The sequence below is a fragment of the Lichenostomus cassidix genome, chromosome 12, assembly GCF_008360975.1.
Source record: "Lichenostomus cassidix isolate B80296 chromosome 12, HeHo_3.0, whole genome shotgun sequence".
Lineage (NCBI taxonomy): Eukaryota > Metazoa > Chordata > Aves > Passeriformes > Meliphagidae > Lichenostomus > Lichenostomus cassidix.
The window spans coordinates 9,291,096-9,309,454 of NC_139493.1; the positions used below are offsets into that span (position 1 = coordinate 9,291,096).

General features: G+C 46.7%; 1 protein-coding gene across 3 annotated transcripts in view; it reads left to right on the top strand.

Moving 5' to 3' along the window:
• Nucleotides 1-18,359, top strand: part of GRIP2 (glutamate receptor interacting protein 2) — a 249,423-nt gene that overhangs the window by 195,118 nt on the left and 35,946 nt on the right. For all 3 annotated transcript variants that reach the window (XM_085072550.1, XM_085072551.1, XM_085072552.1), the window contains 9 exons: nucleotides 135-280; nucleotides 3,089-3,175; nucleotides 3,443-3,518; nucleotides 4,135-4,280; nucleotides 9,490-9,637; nucleotides 10,302-10,471; nucleotides 14,193-14,318; nucleotides 14,971-15,123; nucleotides 15,335-15,521. In XM_085072550.1, coding sequence (XP_084928676.1) covers nucleotides 135-280; nucleotides 3,089-3,175; nucleotides 3,443-3,518; nucleotides 4,135-4,280; nucleotides 9,490-9,637; nucleotides 10,302-10,471; nucleotides 14,193-14,318; nucleotides 14,971-15,123; nucleotides 15,335-15,521 — 1,239 coding nt within the window. The remainder of the gene's footprint in view (nucleotides 1-134; nucleotides 281-3,088; nucleotides 3,176-3,442; nucleotides 3,519-4,134; nucleotides 4,281-9,489; nucleotides 9,638-10,301; nucleotides 10,472-14,192; nucleotides 14,319-14,970; nucleotides 15,124-15,334; nucleotides 15,522-18,359) is intronic.

An 18,359-nucleotide genomic window follows, 5' to 3' on the forward strand; every position in this document is an offset into this window, starting at 1 on the left:
ATAGCAGACACATGCAATCAGACAGCAGAGATCAGGCCAATATCAGCGGCTTGTTCAGAAAGTCCTACAGTTACCAGCTTCTCCAATGGCAGAGACTTTGTGCTACCACTGCTTTTTATTTTATTTCTTTGCAGGAGTGACCAGCTGAACGTGGGGGATTACATCAAGTCGGTGAATGGCATTAACCTGACCAAGCTGCGGCACGACGAGATCATCAGCCTGCTGAAGAACGTGGGCGAGAGGGTGGTGCTGGAAGTGGAGTACGAGCTCCCTCCAGCTGGTGGGTGCCTCTCAGCCAATGCTGCTCTCCTTCCTTGGCTGCTTTTTGTCCTGGGGTGCAGATGGACTTGCTTGTGCAGAGCCGCCATGGCCAAGGCAGTGTCCAGGGGCATTTTGCTGTTGCCTTCATCTGCTTGCGCGGGCGGTGGAGGCTGCAGAGCTGTGTGCAGTCGGAGCAGAGCGCTTTTTCCAGCACAGTGGGTGCCTGTTCATGCACACTGGCAGGGGATGGCTGATTAGGTCTGTCTTGCCTCAGAGTGACTTGGTAGCACAGGCCAATCTGCCTCCTGATGCTGCTTCAGCTTCTCTTTTTCCCTTTTGGAGTGTGGCTATGGGAGGTTTTATTCAGTCTTAAACATGTATTACCAGATGCTCTTTTCTGGGCTGTGGCAAGTGCTGTTAGTCCTCAGGATTCTTTGAAGTGTTATGTGTTTTTGGAAGGGAAACTGAAGCAATCTGCTTTCCAGCTAAGGGGCCCTGGCAGGAGATAGAAAGCCCAACTCACAGGGTTTGTGTCCTGACATGGGAGACTATATGCTTTTGTCCTCATTTGTTTTGATGATTGATGTTTCTGGTTAGAATAAATTCCTCGATACAGTTTCTCATCACAGTCTTTCCATTGTGGATACAATCTCCCCAGTTATTACTCACTCATTTACCCAGATCAATCAGAGGATGATTGGGCAGAAGAAATAGAACAACTAAAAATAAGATGACAGGAAAAACAAAACTAATGAAATCTAAACATTTTGCCCCAGATAAGAAGCTATTTTACACTTCATAGCTTTTCTGTAGCTGCTGCCTTTAGATGAAAAGTATTGAATATAGAAATGACTGTGTAAAGCAGAAAACCGAGTAAAATCTAATCTGAAATATATGAATCTGTATCTATCATTCCTCTCTATTCTGCTGTAAATGTTAGTGAACTTTTGCATATGCCCCTGGTAAAACTGACTGTGGCTCAAGTTTTTCATGTTCTCACACTCCCTAGAGATGACCACCCCTAACCTTTCTCTGTGGTATTCCTTATTCTCTGTGATATTCCTTATCAGGAATCTGATAAACCGTACTTACCAGGCGAGGAGTGGTGCCAGCTCAATCAGTAGCAGCTATGAGAGATGTCCTCAGCTCTGAATGAGCAGGAAGAGCACACTGAGATAGTGACTTCTCTCCAGTGAGATTATTGGGGCTGTTTATGAATGATCCAAACAAAGAAACACCGCAAAATACAGGGAATTGTCAATTATTGCCTGGTTCCAATTCATTGTGGGCTTTTATCTGCTGTGAGGGTTTGTTATTGCCACGTGCTCCCATCCCTCTCTCTCTCTGTCTTTCTCTCTTTCCCTGGGCAAAGAGCAGAAATACAGTGCAATTTAATAGCTTGTGCTTGTGGGTTTGAATTTTTCTCCCCACTTTGTAATTTCCTGCTTTCAAAGAGATCTTGCAAGTCTGAGTCTAGTTTTCAGGCTTCTGTGTCGTATCATCTCTTTCATAAATAAACCAAGCCCTGTGTTAACACTGGCTTAGGTTTCCCAGCTCCCACTGATCTTATGAAAGGCTGTTGCAGCACTTCATACTTGGATGCTTAGGACAGAAATTGGATGGCTTCTGAACTCATTTGTGGCTGCTTTATACCCTTTTCTTGGTATTTGAGTATCCTTAGCTGGGAGCCTTCTCACGCTCTGAGCTCTTCCCTTCTGGAGTATTTCTAGGCTGTGCCCCTTTAGCTGTCTGTGCACAGCAGCAGGAGCAAAGTGGGGACAGTGTTTGGAGGTTTATTTGGCCTCACTGTAGCTGGTCCCCAGGGCTGTCTGCCTGCAGGGCAGTACCATGTCTCCACTGTACATCTTTTGTGTTAGCTTAAGGGCTCGGCCAAGCCTAATTTGGGTGCAGGTTGCAAGCTCTGAGGGTGCTTGGCAGTGAGGATGAATGTGGTCAGTGAGGACAGTAGGGAGATTTGCTTCAAAACCCCCCTCCTGAGCCAAGTGAAAGCATGGATGTGCCTAGGGCAGTCTTTAGATCCAAGTCAAGTTCTTGGTCTTTTTTTCCTAATTATCGTTATGGCCATTCATGGCGCTTGGTTTGAAAATTAGGAATTTTCGGAGTGGACCAGGCTGAAATGTCATGTGCATTCTGGGTGGAGAAGACTGGGAAGTTGTCCCATATTCACTGCAGTAGGGCAATAAATCATTAAATAGTAGGGGACATCAAAAGATGGAAACAATTTTTTTCTTTTTATCTTTACTTTGTACATTTTGTATTTTGTACAAATAGTACTGTGTATTTAACATAAAATTACTGAATTGCCCCTAGGATCAGTTTAAAGGATTCACTTAATCTTTTTTTAAATCCAAAATATGAGAGGTAAGGGAAAAAAAACCAACTTTATGCATTGAGGATTTGGGATTTTCATTTTCTTTAAGGTCAGCTGGTGACTTGATTCCTTATGCTGCTGCTGTTTTTTTAATAAGTTTTCATCTGTGGCAGAAGCTTTTGAGAAAAGCTGAATGCATTAAAGCCAGTTGATAAACGAGATGGTTTTACTTGAATGTCAGAGTATTAACCAAGACAAATTTGAGGGGAGATGCACAACACTGAGCTGGTGAAATCATCCTAAACATGACGGTTGGCTCTGATAAAGGTTCACATGTCCAGGTTGGGCTCTTTTTGCTTCCAAACAGGAAAGATAAAATATGAGGTTTGGGCCAGACTTTCATTTCACCGTTGTTTATATGACTTTAGATATTATTTTGCACTGTGGTTGGAAAAGGTTTATTTGGGGTAACTGGGTTTTTCTCTTTTCCTTTAGTGCCAGAAAGCAGTGCTGGCATTATTCCCAAGACCATTGAAGTGTCCCTCTACAAGGAAGGCAACAGCTTCGGCTTTGTGCTGAGAGGTTAGTAGCTTCTCCAGTGAAAAGCAGGGGCAGAGGTGGAAAGTGGGAAAAGTAAGAAGGGGAATGACAAAAACCTCAGCTAAGCACTGAAAGCGTGTCCTGGAGAGGATCCCCTGTTGCCTCCAAGGACTGCTGGCTGCCTAATCCAGGGCAGTCGTTTTGCTTGCAGGCTGTGTCAGCTGTTATGTGATAAATGTCTCTCTCTCAGCACTCTCACTCAGGCTTTCAAACCTCCAGTGACTTACGGCTTTCCTGCTTTGATTACAGGGGGAGCCCACGAAGACTGGCACAAGTCCAGGCCGCTGGTGCTCACCTACGTGCGGCCGGGCGGCCCTGCAGACAGGTACTGCTCGTGTCCCACCTGCCCAGCTGCCTTCACAGGACAGACCAGCAGCTGTCCCCATGCCCTCTGACATGTCCTTTCTGTCCTCCTTCTGGTGCCTCTCTGAGGCTTCTCGTGCTGGTGGTGTGGAATGCCAGCAGTGGTGTGGCACCTGTGCTGTGGGGAGGGTGGGCACTGTGCCCACAGGCTGACCCAGTGCAGATGTTGTAGTTTAAACTGCTCTTCCTGAGGCAGCCCCTTCATTAGCCCCATGCAGCTGAATTGCTGATGCTGTGTTAGAAAGCAGGAGCCAGTCTATCTACGCTCATGCTGATAATTTAATATGATGGGCCTGGTACTATAAATAACCTAGACTATTGTCCAAGGAGTGTTCTTTCATCCTACAGGATGAGAGTAATCGACTACTTAATATGTGTGTGTATATATAATCACACACATGCATGTGTGTACATGCAAATAATACATGCTTACATATATTTACATATAGATAATGTAGATATCTCATACTGCTAATTTATCTGTAGAAATATAGATACATAAAGATACATAGATTATTTATCTAAATAGAAACAAATACATGTACATAAAAAAAAGAATTTTCTGTGGCTTCTTACAGGGAAGGGTCCTTGAAAACTGGGGACAGGCTGCTGAGCGTGGATGGGATCCCTCTGCACAGCATGACCCACGCTGACGCCCTCAACATCCTGCGGCAGTGCAGCCAGGAGGCACTTTTCCAGATCGAGTATGATGTGACCATCATGGGTAAGGACAAAATGGTTGTGATGGCATTTTTTTCTCTGACTGCCTGGAAAGTATGTGAGACTAGAGACAGTAATTGGGATTCAGTTTCAGTGGAAAAATTGCTGAGCAATGTGGTGCCAGCATGGATGTGGGGGGTAAAGTTCAAAGCTGGCTTAGTTAAATGCATTTGAAATGCTCTTAATGCAGTGATGTGTCTTGATAGGAGTGATGAGTGGCTTTAGAGGAGAGGGTGAAAGGGGATTTTCTAATGTAGGCAGAGAGGGCATAAGAGAAGTCCGAGTTAAAGGGGGCTGGAGCGCTCTGCCAGCACTGCAAATAGCACTATTAAATGCTTGCAGAGGAGTGAGCTGCATGCAGGCAGAGACTTGCTGTGGCTTTGGTTCTGAGTTTTGACCCTGCTTAATTTTGAAGCTATTCCCTTTCTTAGAAATGTTACTTCAGAACTGCTTCTGAAATAAATGAGGGGTGGTCAAATGCTTGACCCCAAATAAGACAGAATTTACTGGAGGGCAGAGGATGAGTATTTCTGAAGAGCATTTTACACAGTAGATATGAAGTTTGAGGGTATAGTGGGTTGGCGGTGTTTGTTGTTTTTTTTTCATTTGATTTTAAGTTTCAAGCCCTGGGAAAGGGTTTATTATTAGCTACTGTAAAGTCGTTTTGAGCTGGCTTTGTGACACACAGCTGTTACTGCAGGGAGTGTTGTTAATGAGTTTAAGGTTACCTCAGAGTTTGAAGCTGTGTTGGTTCTGGAAGCTCATTGAGCTGTGTATTAGATTGTGATATTTCATATACGTCTCCAGAGGGGTTTCTGCCTCCCCTGGAGCCATGAGCTGGACTAGGTTGGAGTCTTTACCACAAATCTCAGAAGCCAGTCCAACATGCCTGAGCCTAGGATCCAATGAGGAATAAGAGTCCGTGAAATCAGGCTGTTTTCTGATTTGTCCGTGTGGAAAAAAATAAAAAGAATCTGAAGCTGGGGGAGTTTGATACCACATCAGCCTTGAGGAAAAAGAGCTGAGAACAACAGAACTCACTCCATGCAATGTGCACCAGCCTAAGGGAGCTCCTTGTGACAGCCCTGAGGGCTCTCTGCTTCCTGTTGAGTCTCCTCACCACAGGCTTTCCCCTTCCTTTTGGTAGAAGCTCCACAAGCATGGACACAGTGGCTCTCCCCTGGGGGAGGTGGCTGCCAGGGGCTGGGCAGTGTGTGCCACACAGGCACGTTCTCCATGGAAGAGCTGGAAGGGAAAGCTGATGCCTCAGCAGTTGCTGCACGCTGCCTGGCTTCTGCTGCACCACAGTAGCTGCTCTTCATGATAAAGAGGAAACACTTAAACAATAGGAAACAAAAGCTACTCAAAACCTCTTTTCTATCTTGCTATGATTTTTTTGGGGTAGCTCTGGCGTGGTCAGTAAGGGATGTCCATTCCTCTCTTTGCAGGCTGCTCCAGGGGGGGACAGGTGGAGGTAAGGAGGGATTTTTCATGGAGCTGTCAAGTCTGAGCAATAGTAAAAAATTAATTGTGCATGGGAAATGGCTCTTCTGAGGGGTTTATTGTTTATGCAGTCACTGGTGTCTATGCTGCAGAAAGCTTGTTGTTTTAAAACCTGACTTGGTGGAAAAATAGCCATGAAGGTGTTTTGGTGTCTTAGTGTTTCTTGAGTAGCTCTCCCACCTAAAGCTTGAAGGAACAAGGAGGGGCAGCAGGGTTTTATGCAGTGACTCTCCATCTTGTGTTGCTAACCTATGGACCAGAACTAGATACTTCCCAAAGATGTAAAACCTTCTCCTTTCTTAGATAATTTCTGCCTAGAGAGTGCTCTCCCAGACGCCTGTAAAGGAATATATTTGTCCTGCTTTATTTTAAGGCAAGATGATACAGAATGTGTAGCTTACAACAATCTTTGCAGACAGTTTTGCCAGGCAGCAGCTAATAAGTGCAGTGGGAGATGAGTACATCGTCCCCAGCTCACAATTGTTACAACCATTCTCATTACCAGCCCCCGGAAGATGATGAGGGAAGGGAAGAGCAGGTGTTGAAAGTGGTCTGGGGATATTTTCAGCCTAAAGGAAGCACTCTTAAGTCCCATTTTGAAAACCTGGTGAGGGGGCTGGGGACACCAGCATGAAGTGATGCTTGTCTTGTTCATCCTCAGGGAAAACAGAGGTTTTTACATGGTGCTCACTCTCTGCTGCAGCTGTGCTGGGTTGGTGTGGGCTGACCCTTGAGGAGGGAAAGTTGTTTTTCTGCATCTATCATTGGTGAGAGACCAAGGTTGCTGCGGGGGAGTGTTGAATCATGGCATTCCCCAGCTGGCTCTGTGGTTTTCCAGCCAAAATTGTGCGCTGAGGATGATCTGCATGGGGCCAGCCCTGCTCTTGGTGTGAGGGATGTGGCAGCTGCCTGCCATCCCCACCGAGCATCCCCTGGCTGTTGGGATTTCACCAGGGAGGCTGGTGTAGGATGGAACCACAGCAGGCTTTTTGTCAGGTTGGCTGAGATGCCTCAAGGCCACTGAAGGAATTAATCTGCTATTTCCATTGAAAAGAAGTGCCAACTGGGCATGCACCTCCCTAGGGCATTCAGAAAATCTTTGCCCTTTGCTGATGCCAGATAAACTTGCAATGAACAGATGCTTTCCCATGGCTGCACTCTGTCTTGTGGGCATTTTGAAAAGGGGGGAGAATTGAGAAAAAAATCACCACAAATAAGCTGATCAGCCATAAAATGGTATTTGAACAGTTAGTTACTTTGTAAATAATCTCTGTGTGCCATGAACCAAGGATCTGGTCTACAAGACTTTAGGGTTGACTCATGAAGGAGGGAAGGTGTCTGCCAGAGATGACAGATGCTCAAAGCAATTTGCTGTGTCCTTTTCCTCCTCTCCCTTCCCCTGGCTGCCTCTCCACCCATTCAGTTTTAGGCTGAAGTTTTTCAAGCCTGTGGAGCTCTCTGGTTGATGGAGTGGAGGGCTGGTAGTGTCCTACAAATGGGTGACTCTTCAGTGTCTGCTGAGCAGTGGCAGGAGCTAGAGCCTGAAGAGGTTGTAGCTGTGCATGAGGGTGCAGAAACACCTCATGGTGCCAGTGCAGCAATGCCAGTTGACTTCTTACAGTAAAGTTACTGCGTGGCCTGCTCTGTCCCCTCTGTGTTTATTTTTAAATTAGCTTGGGTGTAATAGCTCCATGTTAATCACACCTCACAAATATTGCTGGGTTGCTGACTCCTGACCTTTCCTTTGAGCCAAATCTTCCCCTAGAATAATTAATAGAGGCTTGGCTGGTATTTCCTCAATAAATGCCTCTATAAAATGGATTTGGAGCAATTCTTGTCTGCGCCACTGGAGATGAGAATTAAAAGGGATGGCGAGGTTGCCCGTGCTGTGTGTGGCAGGAGGAGTGACCATGGGCTGGAGGTGGGACTGTGGTTTCCTACAGTCTTATTGATAACCTCAGTCCTGAGGTCCTGAGGCTCTTTCTTCTCACCATCATGCTGAGACCTCCCTGGAAACACCTGGCAAAGCTGAGAAGCTTGGATGCTTGGTAGACTGGAGAGGAGTAGGTATCTTCCTTGCAAAGGAAGTTCTGATGATACAGCAAGTTCTTCTCATGATTTTATTTTCCGTACCTTCTTCCCTTCAGCTGGAGGGATGTAGATCCATGCCCCTCTTCAGAGGATGTGTGCTAGACATACACAGGTTGCAGCAGTAACATATATCTGGTGTTTGCTGTTGGAAGAGATCCTCAGTCTCTTGGTGCTTCCTTTGCTAACAAAGGCTTAAGTGCACCTTCCGCAGGCTTTAGCTGGGTGCTTTGTGTATCTTTTGATTAAACTGGGACTGTGCTTTTTACCAGGGCCTGCAAATTTCCCCAGTGGTCCTTTTCATCAGAGAATAAACAGTGTTTTATATGAAGCCTGCATAACCTTTAATGTGGCTCATTCCTCCTGCTTCCTTCCCTGTGAAAAAGGGCACTGTGAGTAGACCAGAGCCTGCACATTCCTTGGCTGATCCCCAAGGGGAATTTCCAAGGTAAATTTCTGTCTCCAGAGACTCAGCATCTCCAACAAATCTCAGAAAAGACCTTGCTGCAGCTTAGCTTCCCAGATCTGCATTAATGCTCCTGTTTATCAGAGAGCAAGGATGAGCCATGCATCAGGTTTGGAGCCAAGTAGCATCAGCATATTTAGTGGAGCATATCTTTGGAAGGGAAAAGCCTTACTATGAGTAATTAAGGGCTGAGGAGGCATCAGGTGCTCAGAGGGCTCTGCTGGCCTTTCCTTCAAAGTGGATGGCTGGGTGTTTATGAGTGCTTTTGTGGGGGTGTCAACTACACATGGGGGGATGCTGGTTATTGGGTGTCTGATGGTGATAACACATTTATGAATCCCACCTCTTTGTGATGGCTTTAGGTAATCTGGAAGCAAATGTGTGTAACAGAGCTGAAGGGAATGTCTGTCTAATCAGCCAGAAACACAGGCTTTCTTTTTCCTCCCCCTTGCTCAGAAGAGATGGATAGGTTTGGTACAGGCTTATGCTTACAGGTGCAATTTCGTAGGAGTTTCATAGTCTCACTTACAGCATCTATTAAGCTTATTGCAGAAATGCATCTTTTAAACGTGAGTTGCCCCTGCATTGTCTGAAGGGAGAGGAGGCTGTTGTGAGCAGGGGTGTGTCTGCTCCCACTGTCACACTGGAGGAACTCAAATGAGGAGTTGAGGTGTTATTTTGAAGCTGGTGCTGAAGAACAGAGGAGTTGACTGGCTTGTCATCAGCCACAAGACTTCTGCGTGCTTCAGAAAGTGGGATCCTGTATCCTTGTGCCTTTTTTTTTTGGTTTGTTTGGGAAGAAGGCTATAACAGTGATGTCCTTATGATCTTCCTTTTTCGTGCTTATAATAACTGTTGATGTGACCGTTGCAGAGCCTTTGAGCAATCTATTCCTCAATATTCCTATTTAACCCAAAGTAAAGAGAGTTCTTTCCGTGGCTGAATTGTTGTAATACTCTTCATTATCATGTAGATTTCATGCAGAGGCAATTTTGCTCATTGAGTGTTGCTCTTTGTTAAGTCACCATGTGACATGGACTGTAGAATGTCCAAGCTACACATGGCAAGTGCTGCCACACATGGCAAGTCAGCTCTTGCATTTAGAAATAGAAAAGGCTGTATGAGAAGTGTCTTCAGGTGCTCTCTTGTTTTGCAGATACTGTAGCAAATGCTTCTGGTCCTTTACTAGTTGAAATAGCAAAGACTCCAGGGTCTACGCTGGGAATCACACTGACCACAGCCATGCACCGGAACAAGCAGGTCATTGTCATTGACAAGATCAAGCCGGCCAGTGTGGTGGACAGGTACAGATTTGAACAGGCTGCTCTCAGCTCTGCTTTTCCTTTTTGCACTACTTCTTTGTCCCTTGTTAGTTCAATGCCATTCTTCCCAGTCTTGCCTTGAAATGTCCATGTCCACATGGTCTGAGCACTGTTTGTGCTAAAAATATCTGACCCACCAGCAGTGGACACTCCTCACCAGGAGTGAACTCAGTGCATGTGAAAGCTGAGCTCTGCTTTCAAAACTTGAGGTCTGACTGCCCTGGAGCTGTGAAATGGCTAAAGCCTATTACGGAAACTTCTGGCTGGAGCATTTTCCTCACGGACAAGGCAGGATCCCCTTTACCTGGGGGTGCACAGACAAGCTGCTGGCTCCCAGGACTTAACCACACTGCTGGGTGAGCCCTCAGCCCTCCAGACTGGCTATGAGGGGGCATTCTTACAAACTTAGAAGATTTTTTGCCAAGCCGCCAATAGCACTGACTCAAACACAAACCATCTTAATTGGTATTTTGGGTAACGCTTGAACCTAAGGTTCAAATTGGAATTAAAAATAATAGTATGTGAAAAGAAATTAACAAGAATTTGCACAATAATTCACAGCTGAATTTTGTGTGTGTGCTGCTGACTGCAAGGGCGTGGATTTTGGCCCTGTGTGTAATTACCTCTCCTGCTGTTTCCTTTGCAGATGTGGCGCGTTGCACGTTGGTGACCACATTCTCTCCATCGATGGCACGAGCACAGAGCACTGCTCCTTGTTAGAGGCAACACAGCTTTTAGCTGCCACTTCAGAAAATGTCAAGCTAGAGATATTACCTGTTCACCAAAGCAGGCTGCCTTTGAAGCCTCCAGAAACAGGTGTGTTTTCTGTGCCAGCACTGTTGGGCACCCTCAAAACTCACTTCAGGTCCCTACCAGGGGTTCTTGCTTTTGAGCGCTGGCAACAGATTCCAAAGGGAGACATCTGCAGGGGGGAAAAAAAATGATGTTTTGATGAAATGTATGTGATTAGATGACGTTCTTCAAGGATGTGAATAGGAAAAAGAGGCAACATCTGAACATCTGTGCTTGAATGGGGAAATTGGAGATGGGAATCCCAGGGTTTTGCAGTGCTGAGTGCTGTGCAAGCCACTTCCTTAGTACCTCAGATAAGAGATTTTAATGGAGAGGGAGGAAAACAACCTTGTTGCTGGCAAATGTATTTCCAAGCTCAGTTTTTATTTGCTGATGCCTGGTAAGCCTTTGTAAAGGACATGTTCAGTGGCTGGACAGGATCCTGATGGACTTCAAAAACTGGAATATAAATGTTTGTCTTTTAGACCAGCCTGCTTGAGAAGCAGCTGTGTCTGGGCGGCCAGGGGTAGAGTGAATCCATCTGTAGCTACTGGTTTCTACCATTCCTACAAAAGAAATACTGATGAAGTAAATTCAGGCTCCAGTAAGCTCCAGCCCAAAATGCCTGTAAATGTCATTAAGAATTCACCCTGGTGAACATTCTTGTTGCCCACCTTTAGTTTCTCCCTCCACATGAGAAGCTGTCTCAGGCTCTCCTATACATTTCATTATCACCATGGGCTCAGTATTAGCATATTTGTTGCAGCTCTTGCCTGCAGTTTTCTAACAGCCTGTACTGGCAGTCTTGTAATTCAGGTGTTTGGCGTGTAACTGTTCAGTACCAGTCCCTTTTTCCACCATTTTCAATCACTTGTCTCTCAGGGACATGCATTTTAATAGTATTGATGCACAGTTGCCCTGGGCACAGCTGCTTTTCCATTCTCTTCTAGGGTGGTTTGGAGAAAGAGGAAAATATCTGTATTGTCTTCAATAAACTGATACAGTGAAACCTAAAACCTAAAAACATCTCCCTGTCTAGAAATAAATCTCTTACATGTCCAGTCCAATTTGTGTAGAATTGAAGCAGTTTAACAAAGGGAATGGATGACTTGACCTTTGTGCCCAAGAAAAAATGGAAAGCTATAATGCTTTTTCAATAGCTGTTAAAATGAACTATTCTCCTCCTTCCATTAGTGCCCTGTTCCTAATCTTCTTGCAGAATATGTGCATTGAGCAGCAGCTCAGGAGAAGGAGGCTCTGTGGAAGGACAGCTTGGTGTGGTCAGAGCCTGTGTACCCAAACCCCCATACACAGATCAATTTGCTGTGGCAGAAATACAGAACACAAACTTAGGACAATAATTGCAACACATGATTATGAAAACTCAGGGATATAACAATTGTTCCCACTTTTGATTAAACTCTTTAACACATAAGGGATCATAGGGAAGGAGGCTGTGTCAGCTTCACAAGCTGCTCTTTCTGAGTTTAGCCACAGGGATAGTGAGGAAACATGGGCCCTGCAAAAACAAACTCTTGTGGGTGGGAAGAAAGTAGAGCCCAGGGAAAGAAGCTGAGGAGAGGAGGTGATGCAGATCCATCCCTGTTCAGCACTTGCATTACTGAGTCCTTTCAGCCTGTGCTTGCATGGTGTTCGTCATTACATTTTTTAAAAAGTGGCTTCTTGTGCAATCAGCATCTGGTTGGGAGAGATGGAGAGGGATCTGAAGCTGCAGTGGCCATGCAAAAATATGGCCTAATGCTGAAGCATGGGATTTGTCAAACTGAGTTGACTTTCCCTGTGGTTCTGGGGGCACTTGGAGAGATTGTGGGAGGATTATGCCCTGCTCATAGGATCAATGGGAGCAGATGGTGCCCAGGAGCAGTGCTGGGATGGATGGGTTTCCTCAGGCAGGGATGATGTGTGAAAGATTGGGGAAGGCTGTTGTAGGGGTTTTTTTGCACAGAATTGTCCAAAATGCCTTCTGTCCCCCAATTTGCTGACAGCTGAGTTTCAAAGGTACATTTTTTTCTGTTGTCAGATGTAAGCTTAGAATTAATAGACAAATGGGAGAGTTTTAGTTGTTATAAGTGGATTAAATTATTTTGTATATATGCCCATAAGCTCTGTCCCTCATGTTCAAAGTGTTTAATTTTATTAAGAATTTTTCTTTTTGTTTAGATATAGCTAATTTGATTGTTGTTTTTAAAAGCTGCCTGGCTCTGAATTTACTTTTGAAAATACACAAAATATAAACCCCAGAGCTGGAAGTATATTTTAAAAAGCTTGATAGACTGAGTGCTATACTCACTGAATTTTTACCAAAGACTAAATATAATCACTGTATTGGCTGGAAAATCTGACCTAAATGGTTTAATGCCTGTGATGCACACACAGAAAATGGATTTCTTCTGTTCAAGGCACTAACAGATGACCTTTAGAGGAGGTCTCTGGGTGGACTCACTAAATAAAATAAGTCCCTCTCCCAGGTTTGCACCCTCAGAAGGTTCTGGTAGTGCCAGTGCTGGTAGCATTTCTGCCTGCTCAAAGGACCCAGAGCCAGGAGGAGATGTCACCTGAGGAAGGTGCTTGCCAGTCAGTGCCAGTGGTTGCGAGGTTCAGGACCCTGGGATAACGTGTGGCTGTGGTGATGCTCTGCTGTGGGATGCTCTCCATGCTTAGCTCAATAAAACAGCTTGAAATCTTACTTGTTAGTCAGAAATTCCTCTCGGAAGAAAACAGATCCAGGCAGGATGGTGCAGAGATTTGGGACAGAACACCTGGTGCTGGGCAAGGAAAACCAAACTGACCCTTTGCCGTTGGCAAAAGGAGTGTCAGTGAGAACAAGCAAGGGACCTGTGCCTGGGGATTGTTGGAGGCACTTCAGAAGAGACTTGTGGCATCGTGACTTGGTGTCATAAAGCTGCAATTCCTGGACAGGGGGCTTCCAGATGATGGATGTCACACTGCAACAGATTCATTCTGCCAGCATGTGCTGGGGTTGGGGTTGAAGTTAAAACAGTGATGTGCCCTTGAACAGGCTCTACCATGTTGGTACTTTGCTTTCGTTTGCTCTTTGCCACAGCATTGCCACAACACTGCCATATTTTCCTGTGCTGGTAGCCCTCCTTAATTGGCTTTAAGCAGTGGTGTATAAACCCCCTTTTGCTGTGGTGAGCTGGAGGTGGCTCTCTGCTGCTCCTGTCTTTATCCATGTTTGCATTCCTGTGCAAGAGCAGCTGCTAAAAAACCAAATGCTGAAGCCAAGCGAAGTGCTCACAGCAGCCCTTGGCACGTGGGGAAGGCGTTGAGCCTTGTCACAGGGAGGGCAGCTCTGGCAGCAAGGTGGGAGACAGCACAAGGAGCCTTCCCTAGTGCTGCTGGAGAGTGCTGATGGCCTCTGCAGGAAACTCTTGGCTGGATGGAACCTCTGCACGTCACACAACAGACTGCAAATGGTAATGACATGTGTGTGCTGCCAGCGTGGCTGAGTCAGGCTGCTGGCACAGGATGTGGAGTTTTTTAGGGGAAAGGGGTGGATTTCTGCCACTTTGCATCAAGTGTCACGAGGTTACACAGGGTTGCGTTTTTGCTGCTGGTGCTTGACACACTGTGATTGGGTCCTGACTTGTTCAGTCTGTATAAGGCTCTTTTCTACAGTCTCTTGGCTTATGGTTTTTGCCTTTTCTTTCTCTCATTTCTCCTACCTGCCTGTGGTGATTTCTGCTCCCCTGGATGCCATCAGTCAAGGTGCAGAAGAGTGACCATCACCACTGCTGGGACCCTTGTGTCAACTACTGTCACACCCACCACCCTGGACACTGCAAGACACCCACTTGGAACCAGACATCTGGACAGGATTACTGCAAATGTAACCTCAGTGCACGGCTTTGCCCTCATCCTGCATGTGTTCCTTGTTGTGCCCCTGCATTTCCTTAATATTCAGGTCCATAGCGTGTCTTGTCACTTGCTTCCTCCTCAGTCATCTGGTTCTGTTTCCACAGGCCAGTGCTGAGGTACAAAATCAGTATCTGCAGCCCAACAGACACAGATCTGGTAACTGGGACAAGGGCAGTATGCTGGGCAGAGCCATGCACCCATCCTCTAACCTGTGCCTGGTTTCATACAGCAAAAATGAGTTGCTGGAACAACTCATTTGTTGGACATTTGGGACAGGGAAGTGTATCTCTGGTCTTGTGTAGGAATGTGATATAGCAACACATCCAGCTCAGCCCTAGTGCCACACAGCTTGTTAACAGCAGGATTATGGCTACTTCAAAATCTGTAGATGCACTTCTTGTCAGGAGTGGGGTCTGTGCTGCCCCAGGTTTCTTGTCTTGTGGCAGTAAGACAGGGAAGAGGAGACATTGCACTGTGTCCAAACTGTGGGAAGCAAACATTTCTTGGGTCTTGATCCCTGGAGCTGGAAAGGAGGAGCTGCTCCAAACCCGTGAGGTGTTTGGTGACACTGTCAGTGAGTGAACTGACTGTGTACATCCCTAACACGCTCTGTGTTTCCCCAGCTCTGGTGGCTGCCAACTTCTCGTCTCCCACCATGACCGCGCAGGGATTCCCGTGCCAGAACTCCAACACGCTACCTCGCAGCTCCCACCCCATGAGCCCCCGCACCACCATGCTGAGGAGGAGGCAGAAGAAGAAGGAGCACAAGAGCTCACGTAAGACCAGTTTTGTGCTGGGGCTGGGTTGGACAGGGTGTGCATGCTTGCCTTGCTGTCCTTGTTGTCAACTATTAGCTGGGGTAGAACTGCTTGTCTCAGCCCTGCCAGTGCCTCCCTCATCCTTGGTCACTGTCCCCACCACCACTGAACCAAGGGCTGTTATGCTGACCATGGCTGCCCTGACCTTCTGCCTCTCTCCTCCTCTCAGTGTCGCTGGCCTCCAGCACAGTGGGTCCTGGCGGGCAGATAGTCCACACAGAGACGACAGAGGTGGTCCTCAGGGGAGACCCTTTGAATGGCTTCGGACTTCAGCTCCAGGGAGGCATCTTTGCTACTGAAACCCTGTCTTCCCCACCTCTCGTCCGTTTTATTGAGCCTGACAGCCCGGCAGAGAGGTTAGAGACCTTGCCCTTGGATGCTGATGGTGCTGCTGCTGCTGAACATTTCATGGTTTGGTTTGTTTTCTCTCCTCAGAGGCTCATTTAGATATTTACTATCATCCTTGTAATATCTCCCATTCTTCACTGGGCATGGTTTACTGTCACTGCCATTTCTGCACTCGTCGGCTGACCGCGGCCTCCCTCGCACCCCAGGTGAACGTCTTGGCACCAGGCTGCGGCTGGTCTGGGAGGAGGAGGAAGGGAGTGTGTGTCTGTGTGAGAGTGCCATTCCCATTACCTTTTCTTTTTTTTTTTTAATTTCTCTTTGAAAGGTGAACCTTTTATATAGGTGCAGAAAGGGGGAAGGTCTAAGTAAGTGGCCCCTGCAAAATGTTTTCTGACTGATTTCATTGTAGCAGAGCCCAGCTATATAAATTTGCCTTAAAGGCAAGACTTTGAACCACAGAGAGAGGGCTCTGGTTGAGGAGCAGGTAGGTGCTGCAGTTAATCCCTCCTGCTTTTGGCTCTGTAATGCTGGGAAAAGTGCAGAAGGGAGGAGCAGCATTAACTGCTCTGTATCAGCCCTGAGGACACTGGGAGCAGTGACTCCTCCAGTGGTGGAGCCTCAGCCCTGTAGTTCAGCTGCTCCCAATATCCTTGCCGGTTGGATTTAGAGTCTGCTTGAGTGCCTGTGCACTACAATGCAGGTGTCTTCTGGCAAGACTTTTTTTACTAAACAGGTCAAGTCCTAGCATGGCTTGATCTGTTGAGGGTTGAAAAGGAGAGCTGGTTTCATTAGGCTGGCACTTAATGCCCCTGTGCTCATTTCTCTTCCCACCGGTGATCACCACTGTGGTTCATTCTGCCTGTGGGTGCCAGAGGTGCAGCAACGTGGCAGTACCCAGTGCCTGCTGCAGACCCTTTCTTGGGAGAAGTCTCTGATGGCCCCATCAGCATATGCTGAAGGTTTGGTGTCTCCAAACCAGACCAGAAAAACAGCTCATGGAGGAGTTGTAGACACGTGTGGCACAGAAGGTGTCTGCAAAATGAAACGCAAGTCCTTGCTGTGCTGACCAGTCTCTATGTCATAGCCTCTCCAGTCAGCCAATGCAGAGGCAAGGTGGAACAGGGTGCCTGCTCCTTGTGTCTGTGGGAGGACAGGGACAAGGGACTGGCACAGGAAAAAGAGCTGTCTAGATGCAGGTTAGGAGAGATTTCAAAAGCCTGTCATGCCTTTTGTTTATTTGTTTGTTTCCAAACATAGTTTGAAAATTAAGGTGATGGTGTTACTGTTTTTTTTATCCTCTATTGCAGACAAACTTGGCTTGCATTGCAAAGCACCAAACTCCTTTTATAAATCATGCAACAACAAAGCCTGCTGTCCCAGGGGACAAGGGAGATGTGCTGAAATCTGCCTGGTTTTGCTTTATCCTCTTGCCAAGCCTGGAGGAAAAGCAGTGACTGGCAGTGCAGCCTTGCCTGGCTCTGATGTGTCACACAGGCTGCTCACCCTCACGCTGCCCACCCAGCAGCATTCACGCTCTCCTGGCTGCCGCTTTCTGGAGGCTGGGAGCAATCCTCTCTGCATTTGCAGCCTGGATTTGATTTGGGGATTAAATCTCTGCTGTGCATTTCATTCTTTCCTAAACCATACTGCTCTTCCTAGCTGGCAGGAAAATGCTGTCTTTCCTCCCCATCTTGAAGTGATAAGTGCACTAGGTTTGCATTGAAGTGAAAAAGGCAGTTTTATATTTTCTTTTCACTTTTTGTTTCTCACTATTTTACAGAGCTGTTTGCTCCATCGTTCAAGGTATCTTATTCTCTGCTCTTCAAAGGTTCTGCTGTAGTTGTAGCCCAAGACATTAGAGCCTTTTTCATTCCCTTTACCAGGCTGGGCTTCTGGCTGAGGCTGGGCTGCCCTTCTTTGAGCTGCAGTTTTTGCTCTTTGCCAAAAAGGTGAGCTGTGGGGATAGAGGGATCAGGCTTAGCAGCCTGGATCTGAGCTGGATGTTCAGAAACTCTGCAAAACCTGTGGATCTGAAGCTGATATTGTACAAGCACATGATCCGAACTGGTTTTGTCCCTCTGGGCTGCTGTGGAGGAGCTGCTTCTGGCGTGCCCAGCAAGTGTGAGTACTACCAGGGAGGAGTATGGCATCACCCTCTTTTCAGGGAGGTTGGGCTGCCTCACATTTGTTGTCTGCTTTGTGCTAGCTTGTGGCAGGTGGTTTGATACAAAAATTCTCACCTGCCTGACTTGTGATTTGTTTTACTGCAAATAGCCTCTAATAGACCTCCCTCCCCACCTGTTGTTTTGTTTCCAGGGTGCATGATGAAGCTTTTGAGTTCTGAATGAGACAGTGATTCAGCCCCTGTTATCAGCAGGGAGAGTGGAAGGGGAAGAAGCCTGACATCCCCTCTTGGCTGCCTTGAAGCACACAGCTTTTGTGTCCTTCCTCCCCCAGTTGTCATTGGCAGCAGAGGGAGAGTATCTGACTTCTCCATCCCGATATCCAAAATCAATGCTTCCTGCTGAGCTACATGTTTTCTAGCTCTGCTCCAACACAGTTGTTTGATCATTGTGTTTCTGGCTTTTGGGTATGAATAGTTTGCAAAAGCGAAGTTTAGCAGCTGGCTGAAGCTGTCAGCAGAGCTTTGATCCACGGGGGGCTGAGATCCACCCCCTGATGTGCACACACACAGACATGTGCATGTCTGACCTGTGCAGGCCAGCTCAGGGGCATATAAGGGCACAGTGGATGAGTTTCTGCATCCAGCAATGTGGCCATGGTCACTGCTGCTCCCCCCACAGCTGGAATGACCATGCAGATGTGGATGATGCTGAGTGAGCTCT